This window comes from Anguilla anguilla, chromosome 7, assembly GCF_013347855.1.
Source record: "Anguilla anguilla isolate fAngAng1 chromosome 7, fAngAng1.pri, whole genome shotgun sequence".
NCBI classification, from domain to species: domain Eukaryota; kingdom Metazoa; phylum Chordata; class Actinopteri; order Anguilliformes; family Anguillidae; genus Anguilla; species Anguilla anguilla.
Window position 1 is genome coordinate 45,698,305 of NC_049207.1, and position 26,642 is coordinate 45,724,946.

At 44.2% G+C, this 26,642-nt stretch overlaps 1 protein-coding gene across 1 annotated transcript; it reads left to right on the top strand.

Moving 5' to 3' along the window:
* On the top strand, positions 1 to 26,448 carry LOC118232568 (SH3 domain-containing protein 19-like). The gene is given in 21 exon segments (XM_035427632.1): positions 1 to 427; positions 9,319 to 9,358; positions 14,557 to 14,597; positions 15,077 to 15,122; positions 16,065 to 16,200; positions 16,342 to 16,546; positions 16,713 to 17,855; positions 17,857 to 18,024; positions 18,223 to 18,327; positions 18,908 to 19,035; positions 19,820 to 19,869; positions 20,347 to 20,524; positions 21,609 to 21,755; positions 22,176 to 22,248; positions 22,775 to 22,923; positions 23,042 to 23,094; positions 23,288 to 23,514; positions 23,769 to 23,815; positions 24,237 to 24,426; positions 24,938 to 25,038; positions 25,477 to 26,448. Coding segments are annotated over 21 exon segments (3,441 nt in total). The 5' UTR covers positions 1 to 330; the 3' UTR covers positions 25,594 to 26,448.
* The last annotated feature ends 194 nt before the right edge of the window (positions 26,449 to 26,642 follow it).

Consider the following 26,642-nt stretch of genomic DNA (forward strand, 5'->3'; position numbering starts at 1 on the left):
CCACCTTCATTTGATATGCAGCCTGTCTGCGCTTCCTGTAGACGTCGGGATGTGTGGGAACGGTCTGGAAAGGTAGCGATACTAAGTTAGCAAACTAACTTAGTATTTCGTTTTCACTGGATTTCTGTCAACTTCGAAGTTAAAGACGTAGCTAAAAAGGATACTGGGAACGCAGCGTTTGTCTAGAGTGAGTTATGCGAAGTTGTAGGCTACTTTCACCAACTTGAAGTACTTTTGCATGAAAAGCGCCTCCACAGCAATTGGGACCGAACGCGAGGCTAGTAGTAGCAATTTGGATTTTCCATAAACACTTCACGACACTATTCCCTGATGGCTGAAGCTAGGATTGATGAAGAGGAGGAAGAGTTGCGCGAGCTGAGGGAACCCGGCGTTCGGCGAAACTTGAGGCAGTCCAGTCCGGCCACAGGTAAACACAAAATGTATATCGAAACCATGCCTCGTTCTCGTGTCTCAGTTTGGTTTAATTTGTTTGTTTTGCTTGAGTTTTAAAACCACTTTTTACACGGTTTAATGTTTTTTTAAACAGTTGTCGATCAAGGTAACTTTGAAGCTTCATCATTGTTTTTGTTTTTTTATTCAATTATGTAGGCTGTGTGTTTATTGCTTAGGCTGTGAATATACACATCACCTACACCTACATTGCATAGGCTACTAATAGAAAGCAACACAAAATGGGTTGCTGAAATCTGAAAAAAAAAAAAAACATTATTCCAAACCTGTGAAGAACAATTTCTAATCGGCGTATTAAATCCAACCTTTGAAGTTAGTTGGCAAACATCGGCAGCGACATAGTTAATAGTTACCAGTTTGCTGGTCAATGAGACAAATTGTAACAGGTGTATTTGGCAGGGAGGGTTATAGGGTCAGAGCTTCATAATAATTTAGAGTAATCGGCTGTGAACTGAATACAAACGTTATCAAAAAGTAATATATATACAAAGAGTGATTTGGCAGTGATAGGTTAATCAAGCCAGCCAAATATATTGCAGTAGGCTACTGCTCTCATTTTAAGCCATATTTTATTATCTTGGAAGCGATGGCTGCTTAGGAAGTGCTGTTGCTTATACCATATGTGCAGATTATGAAAATATGAAAGTCTGTTTTACTCAAACCATTTCCACGTGTTAATCCGTCATATTAGCTACCTTGTTTCCCTGATACTATGACGTCATTTCAGAACACTGTGTATTCTGCATTGTCATGTTATCCCGAAATCGTTTTTTTCTGTTTATTTTGACTTAAATAGTTAACAGGTGTTGTGTTTATAGTGTTCAAAGGACACTATGAACACGGGGCAGTTTTCACATCCAATGAATTAAAAAAAGGAATGAACATGTCTTTCTCGGTGAAGGAAGAAGCTATGGACTTGCTAATCATTTATCACTTGTGGTATTAACTCATTGATTTTAACAAAAAAATTTTTATAGTATCACATTTTATTAGTTTTCCTAAGATAGACCTAAATGCAGTTAGCTTATTTCTAAGATTTGATAACCGTGGAATGTATGTTGGAATGTTGGTCTTCTCCTGCTGTGAAATTCAGATGCTCAGTGGTGATTGGGGGGCATAGTCATCCAGCAGGTTTGGACACCTACAGTACTGTGCAAAAATCTAAGGCACCCTAGATTTTTAAATATAATATATAGTATATATTTGGTCTTAGATGTTTATTTTTTGTTTTTGCATTAGTGTGTCAGTAGAAAAGAGCAAATTTGAGATTTCCAAACATGAATTTTCCAAAAAATGACAGATAAATTTTTCTATTTTGTTAAGTAAAGTAATATTTTAAGCAGTAGACTACTTTTCAGATAAAAACCTGATCAAGGGTCTCTGGGATTACCTGGAGAGCCAAGACAAGCGAAACAGCCAACATCTGCAGAAGAACTGTGGCAAGTTCTCCAAAATGCTTGGAACAACCTACCAGCCAATCTTCTTATAAAACTGCAGGACAGTGTACCTAAGAGAATTGATGTAGTTTTAAAGGTGAAGGGTGGTCACACCAAACATTGATTTTATTTAGTTTTTAACTATTTCCTGCTCTTTATATTATTTTTTCAATATTTGTAACCTTTCATTTCATTATTTTTGAAAGCATCTTAGCTGTACAGAATTTTTTTTACAGACTTTTGCACAGTACTGTATAATAAACTGGTTCATGCTATGCTCTAGACTGAGGTTGAGTAAATTGTTTGCGTGTACCGACAGCATCATGACGAAAGCTGAGACATTAAGGTGTGTCATGCTTTGGCTTCGTCTTCAGACAGTGTCTTGCCATACCTCAGCATTGTAATTTGCTTGCCCTGACTCCGCTCTTAATCTCTCTCTGACATTATCAGCAGAAAACATGGTGATGCTGAGGGTGTTTCCAAAAGCAGCACAGCAATGCTTCTGGATCACAAATGGCATGCAGCATTATTGCAATGCTGAGACTGTGACTATTTAACCCGCAAGGCATTCATCAAAATAAAGAGTCAGTTTAAAGCCTTTAAAATACCGTTGATATGATTTGTGCGGGTTTTTTTATTGTGCACATGAAGGTCTTTATTGATTTTAATGGATTTGCCAGGTGACGGTGAGACAGAGAAAAGATTCTACTGACGGCAGACACAAACACACATGCTCTCACACACACACACACACACACACACACACGCTCACACACACACACATGCATGCAGGCTCCATCCCAAGTCAGCAATGAAGAGAAACAGAATAATGAAACACAGGGTGGGTGATGACATGTGGCCAATCACGTCAGCAGATATTTTGAGAGTGATGTCACATAATCTGAAAGTTCTGTACACAAAAAATGTCAAAATTCCCATCTCACTTTGCTAAATGATGACTTAACCTCATTTATTATTGCTCACCCACAGTTGAGAAACTTGTTAAAATAAAATGGCTGCTTTCCCAGCTAACTATATTTTCTGTCTTGGTGGTAAATATCCTAATATTTAATCTCATCATTGAAGTGTTCATATACACAGTTTTATTCATAGACAACATGGCTCTAAACCACTGTTAAACACAAACCTCAGTATTTCTGTTTGGTGTCTTTCTTTAATTCTTGAATTCGAGTAGAAAAGTGATTGAACTGAAGGCTGATTTTATGGAAAGAATCATTCTCTGTGTGGGTTGAAAGTTTATCCCTGGAGAATTGTAAAGAGCTTTGTCTTTGTAATTCAGGACAGCATAGTGCTTGTAAAGTTGCTGCTCCTAAATAGCTAGGATGGGTCAAATGCAGAGGACAAATTAGCCCACGGGGTCAATAAATTTAAACTTAACTTCGCTTAGCTTAGCTTAATATAGTTTAGCTGTAGTTAAGTTAAGTTTGGTTTAGTTTAGTTTAGTTTAGTTTAGTTTAGTTTAGTTTAGTTTAGTTTAGTTTAGTTTAGTTTAGCTTAGCTTAGCTTAGCTTAGCTTAGCTTAATGTGCAATGGGTACAGGCCAGTCCGAGGTGTGATGTTTGGGGACACCCTGCCAGTAGTCTTTCTCCTTCCTTGAGTTTCACTATGTACCTCCACATGAGTCTCTCAGCACCGACAAGGTCCAAGATCAGTCTGGACTAGGCATTGAAAACAAGTGCGTCCGTCGGATACACCACTCATGCACCACATATTACATCATCATACGCTTACGTATGTGTTTACATTGAGCCTGTCCTTGTATAATGCATTGTTGCAGTGTCGGATGAAATTGGCTGTGTTACGGATTTACCCCATAGTTGCGTTAATGCTTTATTTACCCTGACAAAGCGGATTTGGGTTCCTTGTTCCTTGAGCTTAGCTCGCCATCAGTGTCGTCAAGCAGCCTTTTCTGAAGCAAGCCAGGAAATACATTTAAAGAAATGACTTCATTGTCCCCCTTCATCCATGCAAAATGAGAGGTGTGAGGTAAGCTTTGTAATATTTTCTAATCTAGGAGGGTGAAGCTTTCCTGGTGATTTAAGCCACGTTGTTGTGTTCTTTGTCATGAATGGAAGGTGCTCACTTTGCGTTCCTCAGCATTTCAGAACCAGAGAGTGTCAAGACAGAGCACAGGAGCGTCCACATCAAGTATATCAGCATCGCAATGTAATATTGAGTATGCCCACTGTGTATGCTAACATGGCTACTCTTGAATCAAAGCCAGTTAACCTGATGTCTCTATGAAAGCATTCACTTTGTCAGGCAGGTGTATTAAGTTATCATTTTAAATGTGAGGCGGCTCATTAATTTAATGTGAAGCAGGATAATTACAGGGAATGGTATGGCATTGCATAGCAGCACTGCTGTTAGATTTTTACCTCTGTGAGTGAAATGACCCCCTCATGAGCTGATATTAATGACACTGTGTTTCGCAACGCAGGGTGCCAGGTGGACATGACGCACAGTTTTAAAAAAATAAATAAAAAATTCCATTTCTGTCAGATCTTAATTTATTTGGGACTTCTTTCACAACCTGCTTTTCTGTGAGTGCTTCTCGGAATAACGGAGCTATGCCGGGTACTCGTCGAAATAAACAGGAAACTGACAAATTCTTCTTTGTCAGTAGGCCTAACCCATTCTTTTTGTCCGACTGTTTGTAAATGCTCCTCTTTGCTTGCTTGTGCGTCGGTCGATAGCTAATTGTCTTGCCGCCAGCCAATGGGGTCGGAGCAGGAAGCGGCAGGTAAAGAGCCCTTCACCAGAATAAGTGGCCACTGCCCTCCTCCCAGTGCTACACTTGACCTGGTTGAGTTCACGGGAGGTCTGAAACGAGCTTCGTGAGTTAGGAGCTGCACCTCCCCGCTACAGCTATCTGTGGCAGGGCTACGTGCAGCAGTCCCACTCTGGAGTTGAGCTCCCTGGGGTTCTGCCGGCTTTTGGCCCTGCAGTTTGAAGTCGTCAGGGGGGAATAGCAGGACTCTGTTTTTTTTGTTTTAACCCCCCCCCCCCTTGCTTTGTGGGGTGGGGGGGGGGGGTGTGAGAGAGAGGGGGGGGTGTGGAGAGAGAGCAGGGGAAGTGTGGACAGAGTGCAGTTGAGAGGTTACAGAGAGGAAGGAGAGAGGGATGGTGTGTTTTGAGAGTGAAAGGATTGTGTGGGGGGGGGGGGGGGTGAAGTGAAGGGGGGGGGGGGTGAGACAGTCAGCGGGGAGCACGTGGTGCCGCTGTATTTGGAATGCAGCAGGAAGGTGCTGTTGGATCTGTGGTGAATTTCCCCAGAGTGATTTGCAACATTCCCTCACACAAGTCTTCCCAAACTCAGAAATCGAGTGTTTTTCCAACACTGCTCCACGTTTGACCCAATTCTCAGTTTAAAGCAACAAACGGCGCCCGTGATGAACAGGTACAGGCACGCTCACTCTGAAGGAATGCAGACTTTGTGAAGGCTTGGCTGAATGAAGCTTGTTTGCCTTACGTCCAGACTGCAGACTCTGGCTAACTCTCTCCCTTTGCTCCGAGGATCTTCTTGAATGCATTTCTTTCTCCAGAACAAACACTTGGAAGGAGTCCTAATTGACTAGTATCCAAGAAGAAGGAATGCGAGGTTAATGGTCCCTGCCTTTAAATGACTAGAAGCTGTGCTGTATGTGAGACTTTTGTTAAAGGGAATGACTGCTTGAAAGAATGCATTTCATTATTTTCGGTGGTTTTTACTGGTCAGCCAGGGCCTTAATTGGTTTTTGCATTAAATGAAAACCAGACTTGTGTTTTAGTTCATTGCCATTTGAAATAAGGGTCTTCACAACGCTAGAATTTTTATGCAAAGAAATATTGCACATATTTTGAAACCGGACCCGTTTTATGTTGCGAGAACAACCGTGTCATCGAGCCATGGAATTTTCCACTGGAGGACAGAGCTTAAAAATGTCTACTCCAGCTGTTTTGTCCTTAGTCTTTATACGCGGTGGATATGCGTCTCTAACCCTATGTGCGGTTTCTCCTTTCGTTTTCATTCAGTCTTTCTTGCCAGTTCACTCTTCTGAATGAACGTCCTGTGTGTGAAACGTGACCTGTGCTATTATGAAGGGTTCACAGAAGGAAGCGGAGGTGAAATCATTAACAGCAGGTAGAATGTGTAACTTTGAAAGGTGTGGCTGTGGAAGGGGACTTTTCTCTCCAGGTCTGGCGCAGATCTGATTTGTCAGTGAGAATTCCCCGCGTTTACCCTCCTCCGTGGCGAAGCGACTTGAAAAGCAGAGGAATGCACCGACGGAGGCGTTTGTGTTAGCACAGGCCTCACGGAAAGCTACCACAGCTAACCTGTGAATTCCATAAATACACAGAGCCCAGACTGGACTTGTGAACCCAAGGCTACGAGTTCAAATCCTTGTTTTGACGCTGCTAGGAGCTTTATCTGATTTTTTCAGTCAGTGTTAAGTTGATATTAAACTGATATTATGGTGATATATCAAAAAGGATGTTACCGTGTGTAAGGGTATTTCCAGCTAAACTAATGAGTTTACGTTTGCCACTGTGCCATCAGAGCTGAATGTGTTCAGAGTAAAGGCCACTGTGACATCACAACTGTACATTCATTTTTGTTACCGGGTTCTGTGACATCAGAGCTGAATACATCACATGCAGGCCATTGTGACCTCAAACCTGGTTCATTAAAGGTCTGAATGAGAACGCATCATTTGAAGGCCACTGTGACATCAGAGCTTGGTATTTTCAGCCACTGGGATCAGAACAGATCAGAATATTGCACTCTAAGTATAGCCAAGGGCTTGTATATGTATTTCAGCAAACTCTAGTTTGTTACAGAAACAAAATTATATCAACCAGCATAAGAAAGTGAGTCAGGTGTTCCACTGCAAGGTCGCTTGTCCAGTACTTGTGAGGATGATCATGGATAATGTATTGTAAGGCCGTATTCACAAAAGTTCCAGACTTGCATTGGTTTTTCACCCTGTGATAACTAGGATAGAGGGGATGTCTCCAGATATGTGCTTCATAATCGCTGATTCACTGTTATTTACACAGGAAACACCCTTATCCGGGGTGACTAATGCCCTAAGCATCAATTCGGACGTACGGATTCAACACCTTTCCTCATGATCCAACTTCTGTGCCCTACCTGGAGATAAAAATGCATTTTCCTCCCAAGGATACAGCTTATATGTTAACAACTGGATATTTACTGAGGCAATTCAGGTGGGGTGCCTTGCGCAAAAGCAGAAAGGCAGAAAGTATGACCCACCTGGCCATTACAGAAACCAGTCTCCTTACAGTAAACTCCCCCCAAACTGTATAGGTGTATGCCCCTATCACTACTGCTGTTCTAAAGATGTTTCAGGAAGAAACATGGAAAATGAATGAAAATGACCTATGAACCCTGGAGTTCTGTGAACCATTCGTATCATATTTCCTCTTTGATAAGACAGTGGAAGCCTTGAACCATGAAAAACTGTTTATGTCTTGTGTACTGAATCTTTTCTTTAACTGTTCTTTAACAAGCGAGCTGAGAACATTTAGGCAGGACGCCAAACACAGCGATCAAGTTTAAAGCAGATCTCAGCTAAAACAGGCAAGTAAATACAGGACTGCAAGCTCGTAATGACATGAGAGAGGAAGAGTTACAGTCGGTCAAAGAAAGGACTGAGCAACTGCAGGAATCTGAATCTGAGAAAACGTTCGTTATTAGGCTGTTAAAAGCTAATCCAGAGAGAAAACTGAGAGTCTGTGAGAAGCATGCAATGCACAGACACAGTGACCTGGCAGTCAAGCCAATAGCATGTTATCATTTTTGATAATGAATGTTAATGGTTAACAGACATAGGTATGCTTTCTTCCACAGTTACGCTGCTGCTATAGCCCAGATTTGATGTGATGTTTTGCAGCTGCCAAACCTGTAAATACACCAAGAAGCTGGTTTAACAAGTTATTTTTTGATTAACATGTAAAGACTAGTTTCTTCTTTTTTCTCAATGAAATATCACACACTGATTCAGTAAATATGGCACAATACAATTTTTTAGTATGTACGGTACCCTCGACTGTTTTTTCTAGCTGTGATGTTTGTTTCATTATGTATGTGACCTTATCCAGGACAATTTGCATAGCATCAGTCAGTCTCACACGAAATCCTTGTGCAAACTATGGATTTCTCTGGAACTACACTGCTTTTATTCTAATTTACAAGCAGATGATTACGGTTTAGTCACACGCAGGTTTTCAACCCTGCTTAATTTGTAGAAATATTTTATCAAACGCATGAAGGTTTATTGTTCCGTTTGTGTTGCGAATCTGCTGTGCTGTTTGATATGCATTCATAAGCTGCTTTGGTTTATTGTAGTTTTTATGAATTGTGACTTCTCAGCTGCACAAAAAAACTGAATCAGGTCAGTCAGACTCTTTCCACGATGCACGAGGAGAGTGAGAGAGAGCGGTTTCTCCAAGCTGTTAATGTCCTCCATCACTGTCCTAAACTCCTTTCATGCATTAGCGCTTGGGTGTAACGTGCATCTCCACAATCCTACAATTAAACCTGATGTATCCCAGCTGGTGCTCTGCAGCACAATACCAAGTTCCCCATCTGGCTTTGCATAGCTTATCGGTCTTATCTGGAGAAAGCATCTCTCCCATTCAAATTTATCTCTGGCGTGTGCGTTTAGCTGCTTGGACAATGGTGTGCCAAATGCTTATAAAGAAATGCTCTTAATGTTCGGTGAGTCACTTTTTCAAGAGGAATATTTTCACAGGTGACTGCTTTCGTTTGATCAAAATTTTAAATTGTATTTAACAATAAAAATAAAAATAAATCAAGTGCACATATTTTTCATTCATGGAGTGTAAATGTAATGGAAGAAGTGCAATAAAAATGATATGTTTTTTTCTAAATCATACTGCCTCTCACTGCTCTCTGCCCCCCTACACTTTTTACAGCAGTTTTGCCCTTTCCTGTGTCCTTCTCAGACTTCTCTTTCCTTGACTGTGAGTACGCCAGTATAGGCGCACAGCTGTGGCGGTGTCGACCAAAAGAATTTCTGCCTGTCAGTAAAAATGTCCGATTAAGTACAATTCCAGACTCTGGTTTCCCACATGAATACTTGTTCAGCGTGGATTCACTGTTTCATATTTACAAACCAATCAGAATTGGAGAATCCAGGGGTTACGTGCGGTAGGTTTCCACATGTATATAAATGAAAGGTTTTTTTTTTTTGCCGAGGGGCAATTTCACTTTGTGCTTACGTAGGTCAATTTCGTCGGCAGCAGGAAAACGCCTCACTTTTAAAGCAGGAATAGAGGATATCTGCTGGGACACTGCTCTGTCTGGAGCAGAAGAGAACCATGGCTGAGTGAATCGCTGATGTTCTTTTCTTCTCCTCTGCAGGTCGGTCTGGGAGGAACAAACCAGATCGCCGTCTGTCCAGGTAAGGTCTCCCCTAGCCTCCGCTACATTTGAGCCTTTGGTTCCAGCACGGCAGGCAGAATGCAATAAGAACTCAAGCGGCAGAATTAGGAAACGGCAGCTGAAGCGCATGCAGTGCCAAATTGAAAAATACAGCTTTGGCAATGAGAAGAAAGGCTGAGAAGTTCGGTGGTGGTTGTGCAGAGTCACCGGATCTCAGTGCATTCCTTATGGGGCATTCTCACGGAATCTGGCTCTCGGCACGTTCTATTAATTTTCTATGGACAGGCCTCACGGTGCATGTATTCACAATGAAGATACTCCGTCCTTGTCCTGTGATAACAAAGGCATTTGTAGTAGCTCACTCCGGCTCACAAAACTCAGATCAAACTTCCAAACTAGACGCTGCAGATACAAAATGAATCAAGATTCAGCAACTGTATTGCCTGTTTCTTGCCTCAGGTGTTTTCAGAAATACATTTTAGTGGACCGTTTAGGTGGAATAAGAGAAAGTTCATCAACGGTCCACCATGTTGTTCTGTTTTGAAAATGGGGAGCCGAAAACCAAGGACCGCCAGGGTCTATCCAATCCCCTGTCGGCAATGTTCCATGGTAGGATGTGTCACTTGATCATATTGCTCCCATAGGGGCACCTATTTGATGGAACCCGCCTACATTATTTACATAGTACCGCCCATAAAACTGACAGTTTGAGGGTTCGGTGAAAGCACAGCATTAGACTGGCGTCACAGAACTGTTGCTGACTGGCTGCACTCTAGACTACCTCGAAGCACGTGTAGTGTGTGCCTCCCTGAGGGACCCTGAAGTTGGGCCATGACCTGCTGAATAGGGGGTTTGAGAAATCCACCACTTCCTGTTTGCTTGGATTAGCAAAACCAGGCTGGAGAAGCTCTTTTTGTTGTCTACTGTTCACTAGAAAAGCCAGTTAGGCTGTTCTATTTAGACTCTAAATTTTAATATTACTTGAAGAGGATAGAACATTGAAGGATAGAATTTATGTCTAAGTAATAATTCTGTAAATTTAGCCAGAGATATTTGAATAATGAATTGTTATTGTTTGGAATATGATATTGAAATGTAATATTTTGATCAAATTGACAGCGAAACTGCATGTGGTTCAGGTATTATCTCACACCCCCTTCCCTCTACAAATAATTTCAAAAAAGAGACTTCCAACTTTCTAAATCTACACTGTACAAATAAAACCCACACTAGCGCACTCAAGGTTCTTAGTCGCTCTGTTTTGCTGAAATAAACTTGGTAACTAAGGCCTTGGTAAAGGGAGTTTTTAAAAGTGAACTTTACCCTCTTTCTGCACCGATCTGTCGAGGTGAATTTACACAAACATTAATTTCGCTGAGTGCTTTTTTTCCTCTCAGCTGCTGAGGACAGACTTTCTGAACCTACTTTTGTTTGGCTTACAGCAATTCCTGCTTTTTACATTTAGAAATTGATTTTTTTAAACAACCAAGCGTCCCTTCATCAAAGTATTATCTCTCCGCTCTTAGACGGATACCATGCACCTCTGGCATTGGTGGGTCGGTTTTGAAGTTTAATGGGTCAAGTTCGGAGCTTAATCTGTTACTGGTGATCGACTGATGTGTAAGTCTGCTGGCAGACAGTGGAGGCTGTCCTGTAACTCAGTGTTTGAGAGAGCAGTCTGTATGTGAGTATAGAGTATATCTGAGTAGAGGCTGTCCTGTAACTCAGTGTTTGAGAGAGCAGTCTGTATGTGAGTATAGAGTATATCTGAGTGGAGGCTGTCCTGTAGCTCAGTGTTTGAGAGAGCAGTCTGTATGTGAGTATAGAGTTTATCTGAGTGGAGGCTGTCCTGTAACTCAGTGTTTGAGAGAGCAGTCTGTATGTGAGTATAGAGTATATCTGAGTAGAGGCTGTCCTGTAACTCAGTGTTTGAGAGAGCAGTCTGTATGTGAGTATAGAGTTTATCTGAGTGGAGGCTGTCCTGTAACTCAGTGTTTGAGAGAGCAGTCTGTATGTGAGTATAGAGTATATCTGAGTGGAGGCTGTCCTGTAGCTCAGTGTTTGAGAGAGCAGTCTGTATGTGAGTATAGAGTTTATCTGAGTGGAGGCTGTCCTGTAACTCAGTGTTTGAGAGAGCAGTCTGTATGTGAGTATAGAGTATATCTGAGTGGAGGCTGTCCTGTAGCTCAGTGTTTGAGAGAGCAGTCTGTATGTGAGTATAGAGTTTATCTGAGTGGAGGCTGTCCTGTAACTCAGTGTTTGAGAGAGCAGTCTGTATGTGAGTATAGAGTATATCTGAGTAGAGGCTGTCCTGTAACTCAGTGTTTGAGAGAGCAGTCTGTATGTGAGTATAGAGTATATCTGAGGAGAGGCTGTCCTGTAACTCAGTGTTTGAGAGAGCAGTCTGTATGTGAGTATAGAGTATATCTGAGGAGAGGCTGTCCTATAACTCAGTGTTTGAGAGAGCAGTCTGTATGTGAGTATAGAGTTTATCTGAGTGGAGGCTGTCCTGTAACTCAGTGTTTGAGAGAGCAGTCTGTATGTGAGTATGGAGTATATCTGAGTGGAGGCTGTGCTTTAACTCAGTGTTTGAGAGAGCAGTCTGTATGTGAGTATAGAGTTTATCTGAGTGGAGGCTGTCCTGTAGCTCGGCATTTGAGAGCGTTGCGTGTGAGGGAGCACCTCGGAGAGCCGAGCAGCAGCTCTTTTCCAGATGTTTTGCATCTGGAGGTGCGGCGAGGCGCTGTGACTATTTTCTGCCGGTGACACAGCGAGGCAGCTATTCGGCTGGGCCGTCCGCTGGCAGGGCAGGCCCGGGGACGTCAGCGCGAACGCGGCGCAGTCAGGAAGTCAGCCCGTCCAAATCGGCAAGTGGTTTTTATTTGTTTTTTAACCCCCCCCCTCCGTTTTTGTTTTGTAGACGCGTACACAGTATCCATGTAGACGGCCAGTGCTGTCTAACAAAGAGCCCCCCCCCCCCCCCTTCTCGTTTTAAGAGGTCAGAAGACCTCTTTGTGTATGCAGAGAGGAGTAGGAAGGCTCCAGCTTTTTATCACTGAAGACGAAGGGAATATTTTACCGCATTAAGGGCCGGTGCTTGTGATCCTTTGAGAATTTTCCTTGTCAGAGTTTGTGAGCGCGGCTAGAGCAGCTGAGTTGTGTGTGCTGCTATCAGGAAGAGGAACCACAGAACCGTTTTGTTCCTGGTTTGAAAGTAACAGTCGATTCTCTTTCATCTTTTATCGGGACTGGACGTGGAATTGTTTCTGCTACTTCGTTTATTTAAAAGAAGAGAAAGAGGTAGGCATTTTCCATGTGATATTATTTCTGCCAGATCTGTTAATCTGACAATGCTGCTTTGCTTTATTGCATCAGTTTATGGTGTTTGAATACATTTTGTGTGTGCTTGTTGAAGTTCTGTACAGGCAGTCATGTAATGCTTTTCTAAAGTCTTGAACATTTAAGCCTTAAACAGCTTTTTAGTTGGGAGGTAATGAGGCATAACTTCATTTCTATTTTAGTGTTTAGTGTTTTGCTAGTTTCAAGTAGAACAAAGGCAGTAGCATACTTAACTCACAGATGTTAGAGACATTTTATTGAAAACGAGCTTCGCGCACGATATCCAAACATTGCCTTTTTTTTTTTTGCTGTGAAATGGTGTTTTAGGCAAGACGCATCTCTTACACTCTTCCGCCCAGATGAAGGATTTTCAACAATAGAAATTCCTTGGAATGGCTGTATAGATAATTAGTCCCATCTGTTTTGCTGCAGTTGTTTGGCCATTTGGCAGCAACATCTGTGTTGAGTCAGTGAATCGAAGAGAGAAAACCGTGATGTAGTGCATTGTGCAAAGAGCATGTCGGCGATGTTGCTCTTGGCGTCCCTTTCGCTGTTTACTCTCGGATAATTGAGTGGAATAAGCTCGAGAGAGACGCTCGGTCTCGACGTCTGCTGGGAGTCTGCCGTGTGTGAGGGGGACGGCGAACTGAAAACGTGCCAAGAGCTCAAACTGCTGCCTCAGGAGTCATGTGACGTTGGAAGTGTGGAGAAAAAAAGGAAAAGGTGTATCTAAGGATTCTGGAACCAATTCAGTGATTAAACATGCGCAGCAATATGTTCCACGTCCAGCGGTACTTTCAAATTACCTTTGGATTCTTCTGGAAACATCAAAAATCATCCATGCATACCAAACGAAACACTTCCTCTGTCCTCGAGAACCTTCACTTGGTACAAAATCCCATTTTAATTTTAGGCTTAGGTGAGGGGGGGGGGGGGGGGGGACATGAATCATGTTTTGATGTAATCAAAGGCTTCTACCTAAAGATACTGGTTTCTTGTGTGTTGACTTACTGTTGGGAAGCTACAGTGTGTGGATGTTTTCTCTTTTTAACCGGTCAAAACTGCTTTATGCAGAGTCTTAATGACATTTGATCATAGTGGTAAATGTTTCCACCGATGTGATTTGTGCCAGGTATTTGGGCCTACATCACTCCTAATAACTGGGCTCCTACGGCTTGGCTTTTTCTGAGGAGGTGGAGTTTGGCGCACATTCAGAAGGTTGCTGGTTGTTTTTAAGAGGCGTCCTTTGTTACTTCATTTAGTAATTAACTTGAGAATTAAATAGGATTGCATGTGCATTAAAATGATTCTGAATCAATTTTTACAGCATTTAAATAGCAGCCCAGTCTCAATTACTGTGGCCTATGCTCTTTCTAAGCTAGAACCTGGGTCCTTTGTCTGGCAAAAAGAGTTTCATAGACTCAGTGCCCTAACCCTGTGAGCTCAAACTGCGAGACATGTATTGAGGTAGGAGCCTGTATAGAAAATGAATATACTGTCTGTGGCTATTTATAGTTCATTATGTCTATTCAGACGTAGATGAATATTGCTTTTGTTCTCCATCGTGGACAGTCATAGTGGCCCATGAAAGAGGCTTTGCTCCCCGGCCTTCAGATGTGGCCTTGGGGCTCCATCCCGTCTGGGGTAGAAATGGGGCTCTCACGTCTTTTAATCTTCACCCTTCCCGTTACTTCATCGCTTCCCTCCCACGTTATTTCTTTGGAAAATCGGAGAGACACGCCCTGCAGGCTAGCCCGGGGAACGTGTCGTCACAGGAGCCCCGGTCGAGTTTTCCGTAGAAAACGACCTGCCTTCAGGTCCAGTGGAAAAGCTGCTCAGAACGCACTGGTCAATTTTTCCCCTGCTTCTTTCTTGCAGCCAAGGACCTCTCTCCTCCATACGATCTGCCATCAAGAGAAGTAGGTTTTTCACTTCATAATCCTTATTTATTATGCACGGTGCATCCACTCGACACTTACAGGAGGTGTTAAATGTGTTTAAACGAATTGTGCAGGCATAAGAAAATGATTAAATTATTTTAAAAATAATTTTCGGGCAATGCTGAAATACGTAATGCTGAAAAGCTAGTGGATAAGAGGAGCATAAACAGAAAATTATGTTTAAAACTGGTTCCATAAGGTACTGTATGCAAATAACAGCGCGTCAGCTGACCTTATTGTAATAATACCTTTCGTGGCATTTCCATTAATAGAAATCTAGTCAGTTTTAATGACTGTGTTGGGCAATCCTGTTTACTGTACAATTTGTCCTGTTCAGAACAACTTGTTTTGCAGTCTGTTTTCATTACCTTAACTTCCATAAAAGTCAGTGAGGCATTGTGTATTAAAAAAAAGTGGTTCTGCTTGGGAATTAAAGCAAATATATATTTCTCCCCCAGCTTCAACAAGGACAAATTCCCAGGGTGATCATTCTAGGGAACGGAGGTGAGCGGACCGACCGACCGACTATAGCAAAAACATACAATTTGAGTTTACACAAAAAAAAAAAATCAGTTTTGTTCCAGTTCTGTATCCAGACAAAGAAAATCAGCTCTCAGCACTTTTGTCATTTTTGTGAACCCCTGATATGCTTGCACATTTCTACACGGTACACTGCTATTGAAATAAGAAAGCAACTTATGTCACAAATTAGGCTTTTGAAGCTTTGTTTGAATTTACATTTAGAAAAGGATTTATGACCGTGGGGAATGTATTTATAAGAGACTGCTGCTATTATAATGCAATGACACTGGGCGTATTATAAAATGTGTTCCTGTTCAGTTGTTCCTATTCAGACCATTGGTGTTGGCCATTAATGCTACTGATGTGTTCATTCTGACCAGCAGATGTAATATGTTTTTAGAATTTTGTAGCTGGTCATTCATAAACCTTTGCATTAATGGTGCCATTAACATGCTGGGTAATTGACCAGCTAGCAAACCTCTTTCCTGTAATGGTGTGGAATCCATTTGTGTGCTTGGAGTGAACTTAAATGACATTCAAGAGATGCTAAATTCTGCCATTTACAAGTTAGATTTGCAGTTAGATTCGTCTTCAAATTTCTCAGCATTATTGTTTACTTTTTTGTTTCTAATTTACAAGTGCATAGGCTTGAATCATGTGAGTAGTGAGTGCTTGTCTTGTAATTTCTGAATTATGAATATTATTTGGGATATGACATTTCCCATACCTTGACCAAGATTTAAATCAATGAATAAGCCAAGTTTTAATGTCTGATACTGTGAGCACATAAAATTTCACATTCCCAAAATTTGAAGTGTTTGGAATTGTGGCCCATGAAGCAGAACTCCACCGTTTGTTTGAAAGGTGCGGTGCTGTGTTCAGCTGGGCGTGGTCGTAAATGGCAGGTGTTTCCTTGTGTCGTAGGAGACCAGAGATAACCATCCTGTCGGCTGAACCCCTGGCAGCTAATGCCTGGTTTCCGGGGGCTCCAGCGGGATTTCCGCCGCCGCCACCCCCAACCGAACACATCTGGGGTGGGAGCATTCCACCAGCAGCTCAGGTGACGCCCGTTCCTGCCCACACCTGTACCTACGTCAGTTGTTGGGGTTCGTTGACCTGTGGACCAGTGCAATTCACTGCTTGAAGCTCCTCCGTCTCTCTGGGTCATCGAGGGTTTTAATAGAATTTTGTGTGGGTGCAGCCGCCGCCGTCTTATGACGAGGTGATCCGAGAGAAAACACAGGAGCAGGCTCCGCCCCCTCCCCCAGCCAGCGCCCCCTCCAGGCTCTCCACCACCACCATCGCCACGCAGACCGACTTCGTGCCCGAGGAAGAGGCCGAGGCAGAGCCCTCCGAACCGCAGTGCAACGTGACGTCGCAAGCCGTCGAGAAGAACGCGCCCGGTGGTGAGCTTCCACGAGGGCTTATGGACAGGAACAGGGGGCGAGGCTTTGTATTCTAATGGTTTACTGACAGTTAGTTCATTTCTGCATCGTGTGCTTTGCCTGTGTGTTTTTCCTCTTCTCTACATTGAGGCCTTTTCAAGGTTTATTTGCTGTGTTTGATTTTCAGGAGGAAAACCCCCAAAGCCACCAAGGCCATCCTTTCCGCTCAAGCCCAAAGCCCTGCCAAGTGACACGGCAGCGAATTCATCAGGCCCTCCGGGAACGTCCCTCGTTTCCCTGCCCGAGGAACAGACTGTGAGCAGCGTTCGCACAGCTGAGGCCATAAATAGCCTTCTGGATACCGGCTGTGAATTCCCGTCCTGCCCCTTAACCCCGGGGTCAGGTCTGCAAACAGAGCCCTGCGAACCCTTGTGTCTCATCTCCCTGGACTGTCCCCCGGCCTCGACCACGGCGTCTTCCGCTCCCCCGCCCGGTTCCGTACCCGCGGCCAACGGCCGGCCTCAGGAGAACGCGAGACGCCCCACCCCGCGCCCTCGCTCCAAGGCCATCGCCAGAGACGTCAAAGTTCAGACCCTGGTCAGGTTGAAGGACTGCGGCGAGAGCGTCCAGCAGAGCCAGGGCGGCGGGGAGGTTCCGTCGGGTAAGTACCTGCAGGAACTCCTGGACGTTTTCGGCTCGGGCGACCAGTTCCTGGGCAACCGGAGCGATCGAAGCAGCGAGAGCGATCAAAGCGAGTCGAACGACCAAAGCGAAGAGGACAGCATGAGCACCTTGCGCACCAAGATCCAGGCCTTCGAGAAGCAGGGCGGCGCGGACGACGCGGACGCCGCAGACGCGGAGCCCGTTAAGAGGCCCGAACCGCGTCCCGAACCGCGTCCCGAACCGCGACCCCGCGTTCAGCATTCCAAGCCCCCGCCGGTAGCCGCCAGGCCGGCCGTCCCGACCAAGCCGTCCCTCGCCCCGACCCCCTCGGACAAGCCGTCCCTCGCCCCGACGCCCTCGGACAAGCCGTCCCTCGCCCCGACGCCCTCGGACAAGCCGTCCCTCGCCCCGACCCCCTCGGACAAACCGCCCCTCGCCCCGACGCCCTCGGACAAGCCGTCCCTCGCCCCGACCCCCTCGGACAAGGATTTGGTGGAGAAGGGCTCCGCGCCGTGCCCAAGGCCCGAAACGAACAACCACAAAGAGGGTGCCGGCGCCCCTACCCCCGCGCCACGGCCTCTCCTCCTGCCCAAAAAGCCCCCCGCTGAGAACGGGAACAAGAAGGTGCTGGCTAACTTCACGCGCCCACCGCGACCCTTGGTAGCTGCTAGACCCAAAAACCTTGTGGCCCGGGAGGAGGGCTGTGCCGCCAGTCGACCCCCCCCCTCCGGTGCAGCCGAAAGTCCTCGTGGACCTCCTGGACCTCAGCAGCCCCCCTACAGTCACCGCGCCCACTGAAACGGGGCCAGACTGTGACATCATCAAAACTACTTCAGGTGAGTGCAACATATTTGGATCATAATTACCAATAAAGCTAGTGTTATTGGTTGCTGCTTTGCATCCTGTCGTATAGTGTTCTAATAATGTAAATAAAATCTTATAGTAAAATTTCTCTATATTAAACTATATTCTGTATTCTTGTGTGCTTGTTTGTTTCACTTTTTGTTTGTTTTGCTTTTTCTTTTCTTTTCTAGATGATGTACCAACCAAACCGGAGCAACCACTTGTCACCATTCCAGATCGCCCCAGCGTTCCTCAAAAGCCTACTGTGATCCGAGTTTCCAGCAAACCTGGCAAATGTGAGCATTGCTCCGGGCTTCGTAAAGCATAGTATTCCTTTCACCAGTCTCTGTAGGGCAGTGTGCTTAGCGCAACTGCTTATAATGCCCTGAGATCATTTTCTTTGAGGAAAGAAATAAAAGTAATGATGAGAAAAGGCTATTCGCCCATCTCAGTTTGTTGTTTAAATTTGCCAGTTGAATGATTCACTAGAAGAATCTGTTGGTGAATAATGTGGTTTTTTGGGGTCATTGCTCTGTGTGCTTGTGCATTTGTATGTTTCCTCCCGCTTGAAATGACGGGAACAGCTGTACTCTTCTGCTGGTGTACGGAACTCAGAGCCGGGAAATGTTGAGGCACTCTTCCTGCTTTTTTCCTGGCAGTGGAACTTGTGTAATGTACTGTAGCAGATGCCCATAGCTAAGGCATCTGGATAAGGGAAGATTCCTTGGATAACATTGCTTACATTTGAACCATTATCAGTTGGCTGAAGAATTCAGCTTAAGTGCTAAGCTCAAAGTTATAGAGACAGCATTGCCTCTGGGATTCAAACCTGCAACCTAGCTGTCACAGTTCATTGTCACCTCACATGTTTTTCAGCGGGTGGAGACAGCTCTGCAGAACCTGCTCCGCCTCTTCCAGCACAAAACCCAGTGGGTGGACTGGCTCCTCAGGTGGTTCCGAAACCCAGTCTGGTTCCTAAATCCAACTCCCAACCCCCAGCACAGGTAAGCTAACCCTCAACATAGGTAAGATTCCACCCCCCCCCCCCAAACAACCCCCAGCACAGGAGAGATTACATCACAGTTTAATTTCCTTATTATATATTAATGAGACTACTCCAGATCTCACCCCCACATGGTCATAGAACTTCTGTAAAAATGGACCTCGCTGTGGGCTTCTTGGTGGTACGTCCAGCTTAGTCACTTGTTGTTAGTGCAGCAGGTGGGGACACCAGCCTTTCAGCCCAAGAGCACACCCTAAGACCGGCATCCAATCAGCTGAGCCCAGCGACATGCCCAAGTCTTTGTCTTTCGATGAATAAAAAGCCCTTTTCTGCATTCCCTGCTCTAGACTCCAGTCTCACACACTGGCCAGAAATCCAGCATAGTAAGGCATTTCCTTCTCTGTTTGACAGACAGGCCTATTCCCCTTTAACCCTGCTGAGCTCTGACCTCCATTCATGTTTTCCTGTTTACAATGGGACCATTGTCAGCCTGCCACACTTGATAACAGTATTAAGATGCTGGGCTGTCATCGAATGTGAAATAACAGTTTACAACCACAGACAAATGTGACAAAGTACAACTTTTTTTACTTTCTATTTTTTATTTTTAAATAGTCCTCCACATACTTGCCCCAGCCCGTTTCTGGCCCCAAGGCTCTATACTGTCATGGAATCCATTTAACTGCTATACTTGTTCATTCAATCTCAGCCTATATATCATAAAATAACATAATGGAAAATCCCATTTCCTATGATATTTGAGGAGTTGTTATTTATCTCCATAGGAATGCACTGATGCTGACAAGCCTGGAGGCTCCTTGCCACTTCCTCCTCGGTGAGTGTTCGTATTGCCTCGGGTGATGTAAGGAACAGGTAGTAATGAATGACACAGTGTAATAATCATTCTTCTTTAATGTGTCTGTCAAATAACTCAATATCCTTCCCCATTCCGGGCAGTGTAAAAATCGTTGAATATTAATCCTGATACATATTATGCCATTGCTTTTCGCTGTTGTTAATGTATGCAAATGTTATTACGGTTTTTTATCTTTAATATATTCGAAGCGCGCCCATTGTTGGTAGGTGAAAAGGTTGTACACGTTTTTTTAAATAAGAGTAAATAAGAGCTGGAGGTTGATATGAGCTGGAACTGGAAGCTGGGACTGCACTTGCGTGAACATAAACAATGCAGAGGCCCGTCTTTGCTCTAGTTCCTGTTTCTGCTCCCAGTGATGTCACAGTGATGTCACAGTGTGTCGCTGTTCCCTGCCCTCCTGTTATAAACCACCATCAAACCCTTCCTGCCCCTCAGGCCCCCCGGGGGTAAACTGCTCCCCCCTCGCCCACCGCCCGCTAAAACACCGCCAGGAAGGCCGCCCCCTCCCCAGACTGCAGGACACAAGCGCTCCCAGAGCAGGGGGGCTCCGAAAAGAGGGCCCCCCCTGCCTCCAAGGCCCTGCCCTGGACACCCCCTGTACAGCAGCTACGCGGTAAGCATTCCATCACAGGCTTCTGGGCCTAGTCACCATTAGCCAAAACAAGTCAGCACGAATGGTAGAATATTGACATATCTAATCCTCACACATTCAGTTCCAAAGCTGTGGTATAACACCACCACATTGAGATCATACTCATGTATCTTTATTTGAATAATAGTTGTATAACAGTAATAATAGCTGAATAATAGTTTTTTTGTCATTGTTATAAATACATTTATACATTTTTGAACTTGAATTGCATATGTAGGTTGTGGCAATACTCTTAAAAACTGGATAGATGGGTTTTTGTGTCTGTTAAGCAAGTTGAAGGATTATTTGGTTGACTGATTAAAATGGTTCTAGTGCATGGACTATCTTATTGATATTAGAAGCAGGAATTATCTCTGAAACCAAAATTTCCCACACAAGTAAGCCTCAAGTCTACTGTATACTGAGTTTTACACTACAAGTAAGGGATGAGAGTGCCAGGTGTATATACTATGAACTGTAAACCACATTTTTAATGTTAGATTATTCGAAATTCCCATGTGAGAAAGGAGCCAAGAGTGGATGTTCCGAACATAGAACTGTGTCTCCATCTTATCTGTAGTTGTGATTTGCCAAGGTTGTGACCTACTTGTCTGCATTTTACGGGTTCTAATCTCTAGGAAAGGAAGGGGAACACTGCCCTCCCCTAGAGTGGTGAGGAATGATTAGAAATGACAAATATTTTTATAAAGTTTGGAGAATCGTATGAAATGTGGTTGCAGGTGTTGTCTCTTCAGCCAACACGTTGATTCTGTATGAAGTGTGTGTCTGCATCCCTATGTGTCCTTGAATAAAGAGCCAAGATGCCAAGACTGCGCTGGGCCTAATTGTGTCTGCTAGGCCGGCTCCACTTCCCAGTTCATTCCAAACGAGTGAATTCAACATTGAAAATATGTTCTATAATTTAGAAGATAGAGAAATGAGATGGGAAGTCCATAGTTGCCATAAATAAAGGTTGTGAAACATTTTCCGCCGCTATTCTACATACAGATGTTATTATGTGTGAAAAAGGTAAGATAGAAGGTAAATATATACGCTCTTTCCGCAGAAGAAAAATGAGAGCCAGGGGACGCCTGGAAAGCAAAACGGCGGCAGCCCTGAATGCTACGCCGGAGACGTCCACGGCCGAGCGCAGAATTCCTCCACGAAGACGGGCGCTCTTCTCGTAGATATCTCCAGCAGCTCAGAACCTCAGGTAATGCCCTGGAGCGGCTCGTTCCCGGTTCTGGAGAGCTGCAGAGTCTGCAGGTTTTTTGTTGCTACTCGGCACTTAATTGATCGATTAAAGCAGTCGATTACACGGGTATCTCACCCACACCTGGTTTCCTGGGTCTGCAAGGGTTGCTGGTATTAAGCTGAAAACAGAAACCAGCAGACCCTGCGGCCCGTCAGGACCAGGAATGAAGATCACTGCCCTAGAGCCAAGAAAGGAAAATGCTAATGAAAACATCATTTACTCATCTCTCAGACTTTTCTAATGCTTTCCCCTTCAAAGAAATGTTCTTTTCACCACAATGTGAGCTAATTAACCTGTAGCTGCAGCACACATACTTGTTAGACCAGCAGTTTCTTGTCACATAATTCACCCCCCCCCCCCTGTTTTCTTCTGTTTTAGACTTCTGGTCCCAAACAAGCTCGCAGGGAGAGCTGTGGGCTGCAGGTGCAGGTGCTGCATGACTTCACTCCAGGTAATTAGCACAGCAAAGCGCTGTCCTGTGGCGACCCTGCCAGTGTAATACCTGTCATGGTTTAGATGGCTGGCGCACTCACCTGTTTACGCACGTGTGTGTGTGTGTGTGTGTGTGTGTGTGTGTGTGTGTGTATGCCTGAGCATGCAAGTTTAAGCAAACACGCACACTGATGAAACAATGTCAAGTATGTGTAACTCTCACACAGCTGGTTGTCTGCAAAAACATTATTTAGCCAGTTAGGTAAGCAAAATAAGCAGGAGCTCAGAACAGTAAACCCTGATAAATCTTTATTGTTTTCCCAGTTTTGTTTTATTGGCTGCTGCATGTTTGCAGAATAGATGAGCTTTTATCTACAGGACATACTCACTCACTGCTGCCTAGATGTCTGTGCATGCACATTTGTTTTAACTGAAACACCAATCCTGTTACATTAACTAAACTGAATGAATTAAATGATCGTAAATTGCATACAGAGTGCTTTGGTTTCAGCAGTGGGGATTGACATTTGTCTCTGTTCTGTAAGAGGGTCCCGGTGAGCTGGCTCTGAGGGCGGGGGACATGGTGTCCATGGTGGAGAGGGTGGACGGCGACTGGTATCGCGGGACCTGCAGGGGCTCTTCCGGAATCTTCCCCGTCAATCACGTCAAGCCAATGGTGAGTGTCAGAGGCTGTGTTAGTCCTTCATAGAAGCTCACCGCTCAGACATGCCTCTGTGCTGAAAAGCAAGGGAGGAAAGCATTTTTCTTAATCCCCTTCTTTAAAGTTACTTTGTTTGCGTTTCTTCTGCTAGAGTTTGTCTCCAGCCAATGGAAAGAAAGAGGGTCCGGCGGCCGCAGCAGCGAGGTTGGTTTACAGAATCGAAATAAACTGAAATATCCCACCGTTTTCACCGTATGCATTTCTACTGTAGACGGCCTAGATAAGGGCATCTATAAGCGATATCATTTGTAATTCATAATACGCGATGACTTGTGTACATTTCTAAATATAATCCGTGTGTTTGCATGCGCATGAACCACTTCACCTTGCTCGGCAGCGGCCCGAGGTGCGTAGCGCGGTTCGACTACAGGGCGGAGCAGGGCGACGAGCTGTCCTTCCCCGAGGGCGCGGTGATCGGGCTGAAGGAGTACGTGGATCAGGAGTGGGCCCGCGGCGAGCTCGGCGGGCGCGCCGGGGTTTTTCCGCTGAACTTTGTGGAAGTTGTGGAGGACCTGCCTGCCTCAGGGGCTCAACAGTCGGGCCAGAAGAAGACGGAACCACCCGGTAGGATTTCAACGACCGCGCAGTCTGCTAACCGTAACTAAGCTACAAAATGGAATTGCTGGAAATGCTAAATTCTCCTTAGTTCTGAGACCTTGTAAGTTTCCCACAAAAATATTGCCAGAAGAAGAGTGCAAGTGCCACCTAGATTTCTATCTGTGGATTGATTCCAAAATAAAGTGTTGTCGTTTGTCAAAGGGATGAACTGGTTTTCAGAAAATGGGGAACTCTGACCAACACTATTTCTGATCTTTCAGGCCTGGCAGCTTCCCTTCAAAACCAAGAGGCGCCAAAGTCTTGTCAGGTACAGTTCTCAAACATCGGCTTCTACAGAGGGGTGGACTTTGGATGCTAAGGTTTATATGTGCACAAGGTTACTACCTGGTCTTGCATGAGAGCACAGCAGCCGGTAGCATCACAAACTAAGGATGTGCTCTTGGAGGTTCTGTTTTTCATATTATTGGTGGCATAATGGGGACCGTGTCATAACCACTGTCTTGAATGTAAATCACTAGATACGACGTACCATGTGTCGTCAGCAGTTGTTATTACAGGGTACGGCAAAAACATCAGGGGTACTGATGCCGTACTGATGCCTAGATTAAGTTCTAATTACAGTTGTCATGGTGGTTAAGGGCAGTTACTTCAGTCATAGCGTTCTGTGAGTCACACTGGGTGCTGGAATGGTCAGGGTGTTATTTTCGGCTGTTTTTGTCTGACCCCAGAGCGGCCCTTCGGAAGAGGAGTGGGCATTGGCCCTGTTTGATTTCACCGCCCAGGCGGGTGAGGACCTGTCCTTCAAGCAGGGGGCTCGGATCCTGATCACGGAGCATGTGGACTCGGACTGGTGCTGTGGGAGGCTCGACGGCAAGGAGGGCCTCTTCCCCAAGGCCTTCGTACAAATAAACTGCACAGGTAAGCTGTACTAATAAACTCCACAGGTAAACTGTACTAATAAACTCCACAGGTAAACTGCACTAATAAACTGCACAGGTAAACTGTACTAATAAACTACACAGGTAAACTGTACTACTAAACTGCACAGGTAAACTATACTATAAACTACACAGGTAAACTGTACTAATAAACTGCACAGGTAAACTACTAATAAACTTCACAGGTAAACTGTACTAATAAACTTCACAGGTAAACTGTACAGGTAAGCTGCCAGTACAAGGAGGACTGCAGAGCAAATATGCATTATGGCTGTGTTATCCTTACCATATGGTTTCAGGGATATGTGTGATTCATTTTCATTATCAAATTCAGTTAATCGATCGATCCTTCAATCAATCAAACAACCAATCAACCAACCAATCAAAAAATCAATCAAATGGGTACAGCCCTTCATAACGGCGCACTCTTGTGTCCAGAGAGAGCACTGTATTCCTTGTTATAAGGTTGGGGTCACGCTGCTTCTCCACAGCTCAGGCTGCAGAGAGACCTCACAGTGAGCCTGAGGGCGAAGCACGAGCCAAAGCCCTGTTCAACTTCACCTCTGAGTGTGAGGAAGAGCTGTCAGTCCAGGTGTGCCCAATAGCAACGACCTCATCATCGGAGTGGGAGGAGTTTTAATACACTACGTCTCCTCTCTGCTCGGGTCACTAGAAACCCTGTTAAATTTGTCTTTATAAGATAGTGTATTTTATTTAAGTGTATTCAGTGTTTCACTAGACTAGATCCTCATTAGGCCTGCCATAAATTTAAGTCACACATCCCTTTTACCAGTAATGGGACTGGTTCCTCTATTAAACTTACTTTGATGGGGGTATGAACATAATTCCTATGTAATATAATTTTTATTGTGTATTTCAATATTCTTATTCTTTTCAATGCTGGTTATGTTTTTGTTGGTCTAATTTTGCCTTCAGTACAAAGTTATTATGATTATTATAATTGGGTAGTTAGGTCATGCTGTGCGCTCTTCAGGATTGCTCAGTGATTATATCTCTCTCTCCCTCTCAGGTGGGGGATGTGATAACCAGCCTGGAGTCCATTGATGAAGAGTGGTTCTTTGGAGAACTAAGGGGGACGTGTGGCTTGATCCCCAAAAACTATGTTCAGGTGCTGCAGGATCCGTAGAGGAGCACTGGAGGGGAAGGGCTGACCTCAAGTGCTGCAGGTACTGGAGTCTATGTGGAGATGATTTTGTAGTTGGAAAAAGCTAGAATCGGGATCATAGCAATGGAAACTTGACATTGAAAAGGGTGTCTGGTACACTCTTGTGAAATGTATGATGATGAGCATATCGTCTCTTGGACTGGAAGTTATCAACTGAATTACCTTCATCTCCGGACACTTTTCCCCACAGAGCTTCAGAATTTCTCACATCTTGACTGTAGATGCCAAAATCTCCTTTTTTTCTCCTTCTCTGTAAAATCTGGAGGCTGTTCTTTCAGATGACTGTCATGTTTACAAAACTATCTATAGACTTTGAAGGTATCTGCCATTCAGTAGTTTTTGCAATACACAATGTAACACATCCTTTAGGCTACTTTTTCGATGTTAAATCTATTCAGCTTTTTCTACGTAGAAATGTATTTTATGGAAGGCCTTCATCTTGCTTGTCAAGAGCCAAGTGCCAACTGAATGAACTATCACGACTTGGGATGTGACTCCAGGCTGAAGAGAATGACTGTGCTATGCACTAGGTACTCTGGTTCACCATTTTATTGCTCTGATTTAAATGTGAATTGGACTGTGTGGATTTTTAAATTGGACTTAGTTTGCTTTTGTGTATCAGATTACAGACTTAAGTTTTGAGTTTGTTTTGCGTGCAATACTTTTGACTTCATGCTAGTTTTCTATTCTTGTAGCGCCACCTGGTGTCTGTCAGTGCCTTTACAGTTCAACACAGATGGTGTACACTTGTTCAGTTAGCAACTTCGTTTTTTTCAGCTTTAATTGTGCATGGAAATAAAGGATATTTACTAATTACATGCTTTGTGTAAAAACTGAAACACTAGTGGGGAAGCTGCAAGCAAATGGCTTCTTTCAATCAGGCCACTGCTTCAATTCTGAACATTGCCAGTTTGAACAGGTTTTAATCGCACCATGTCACGAACACTTTGCGCCTGGATTGACACTAGTCAAATTAGTTTAAAACTCAGTCCACCTGCAGGCAGTTGACG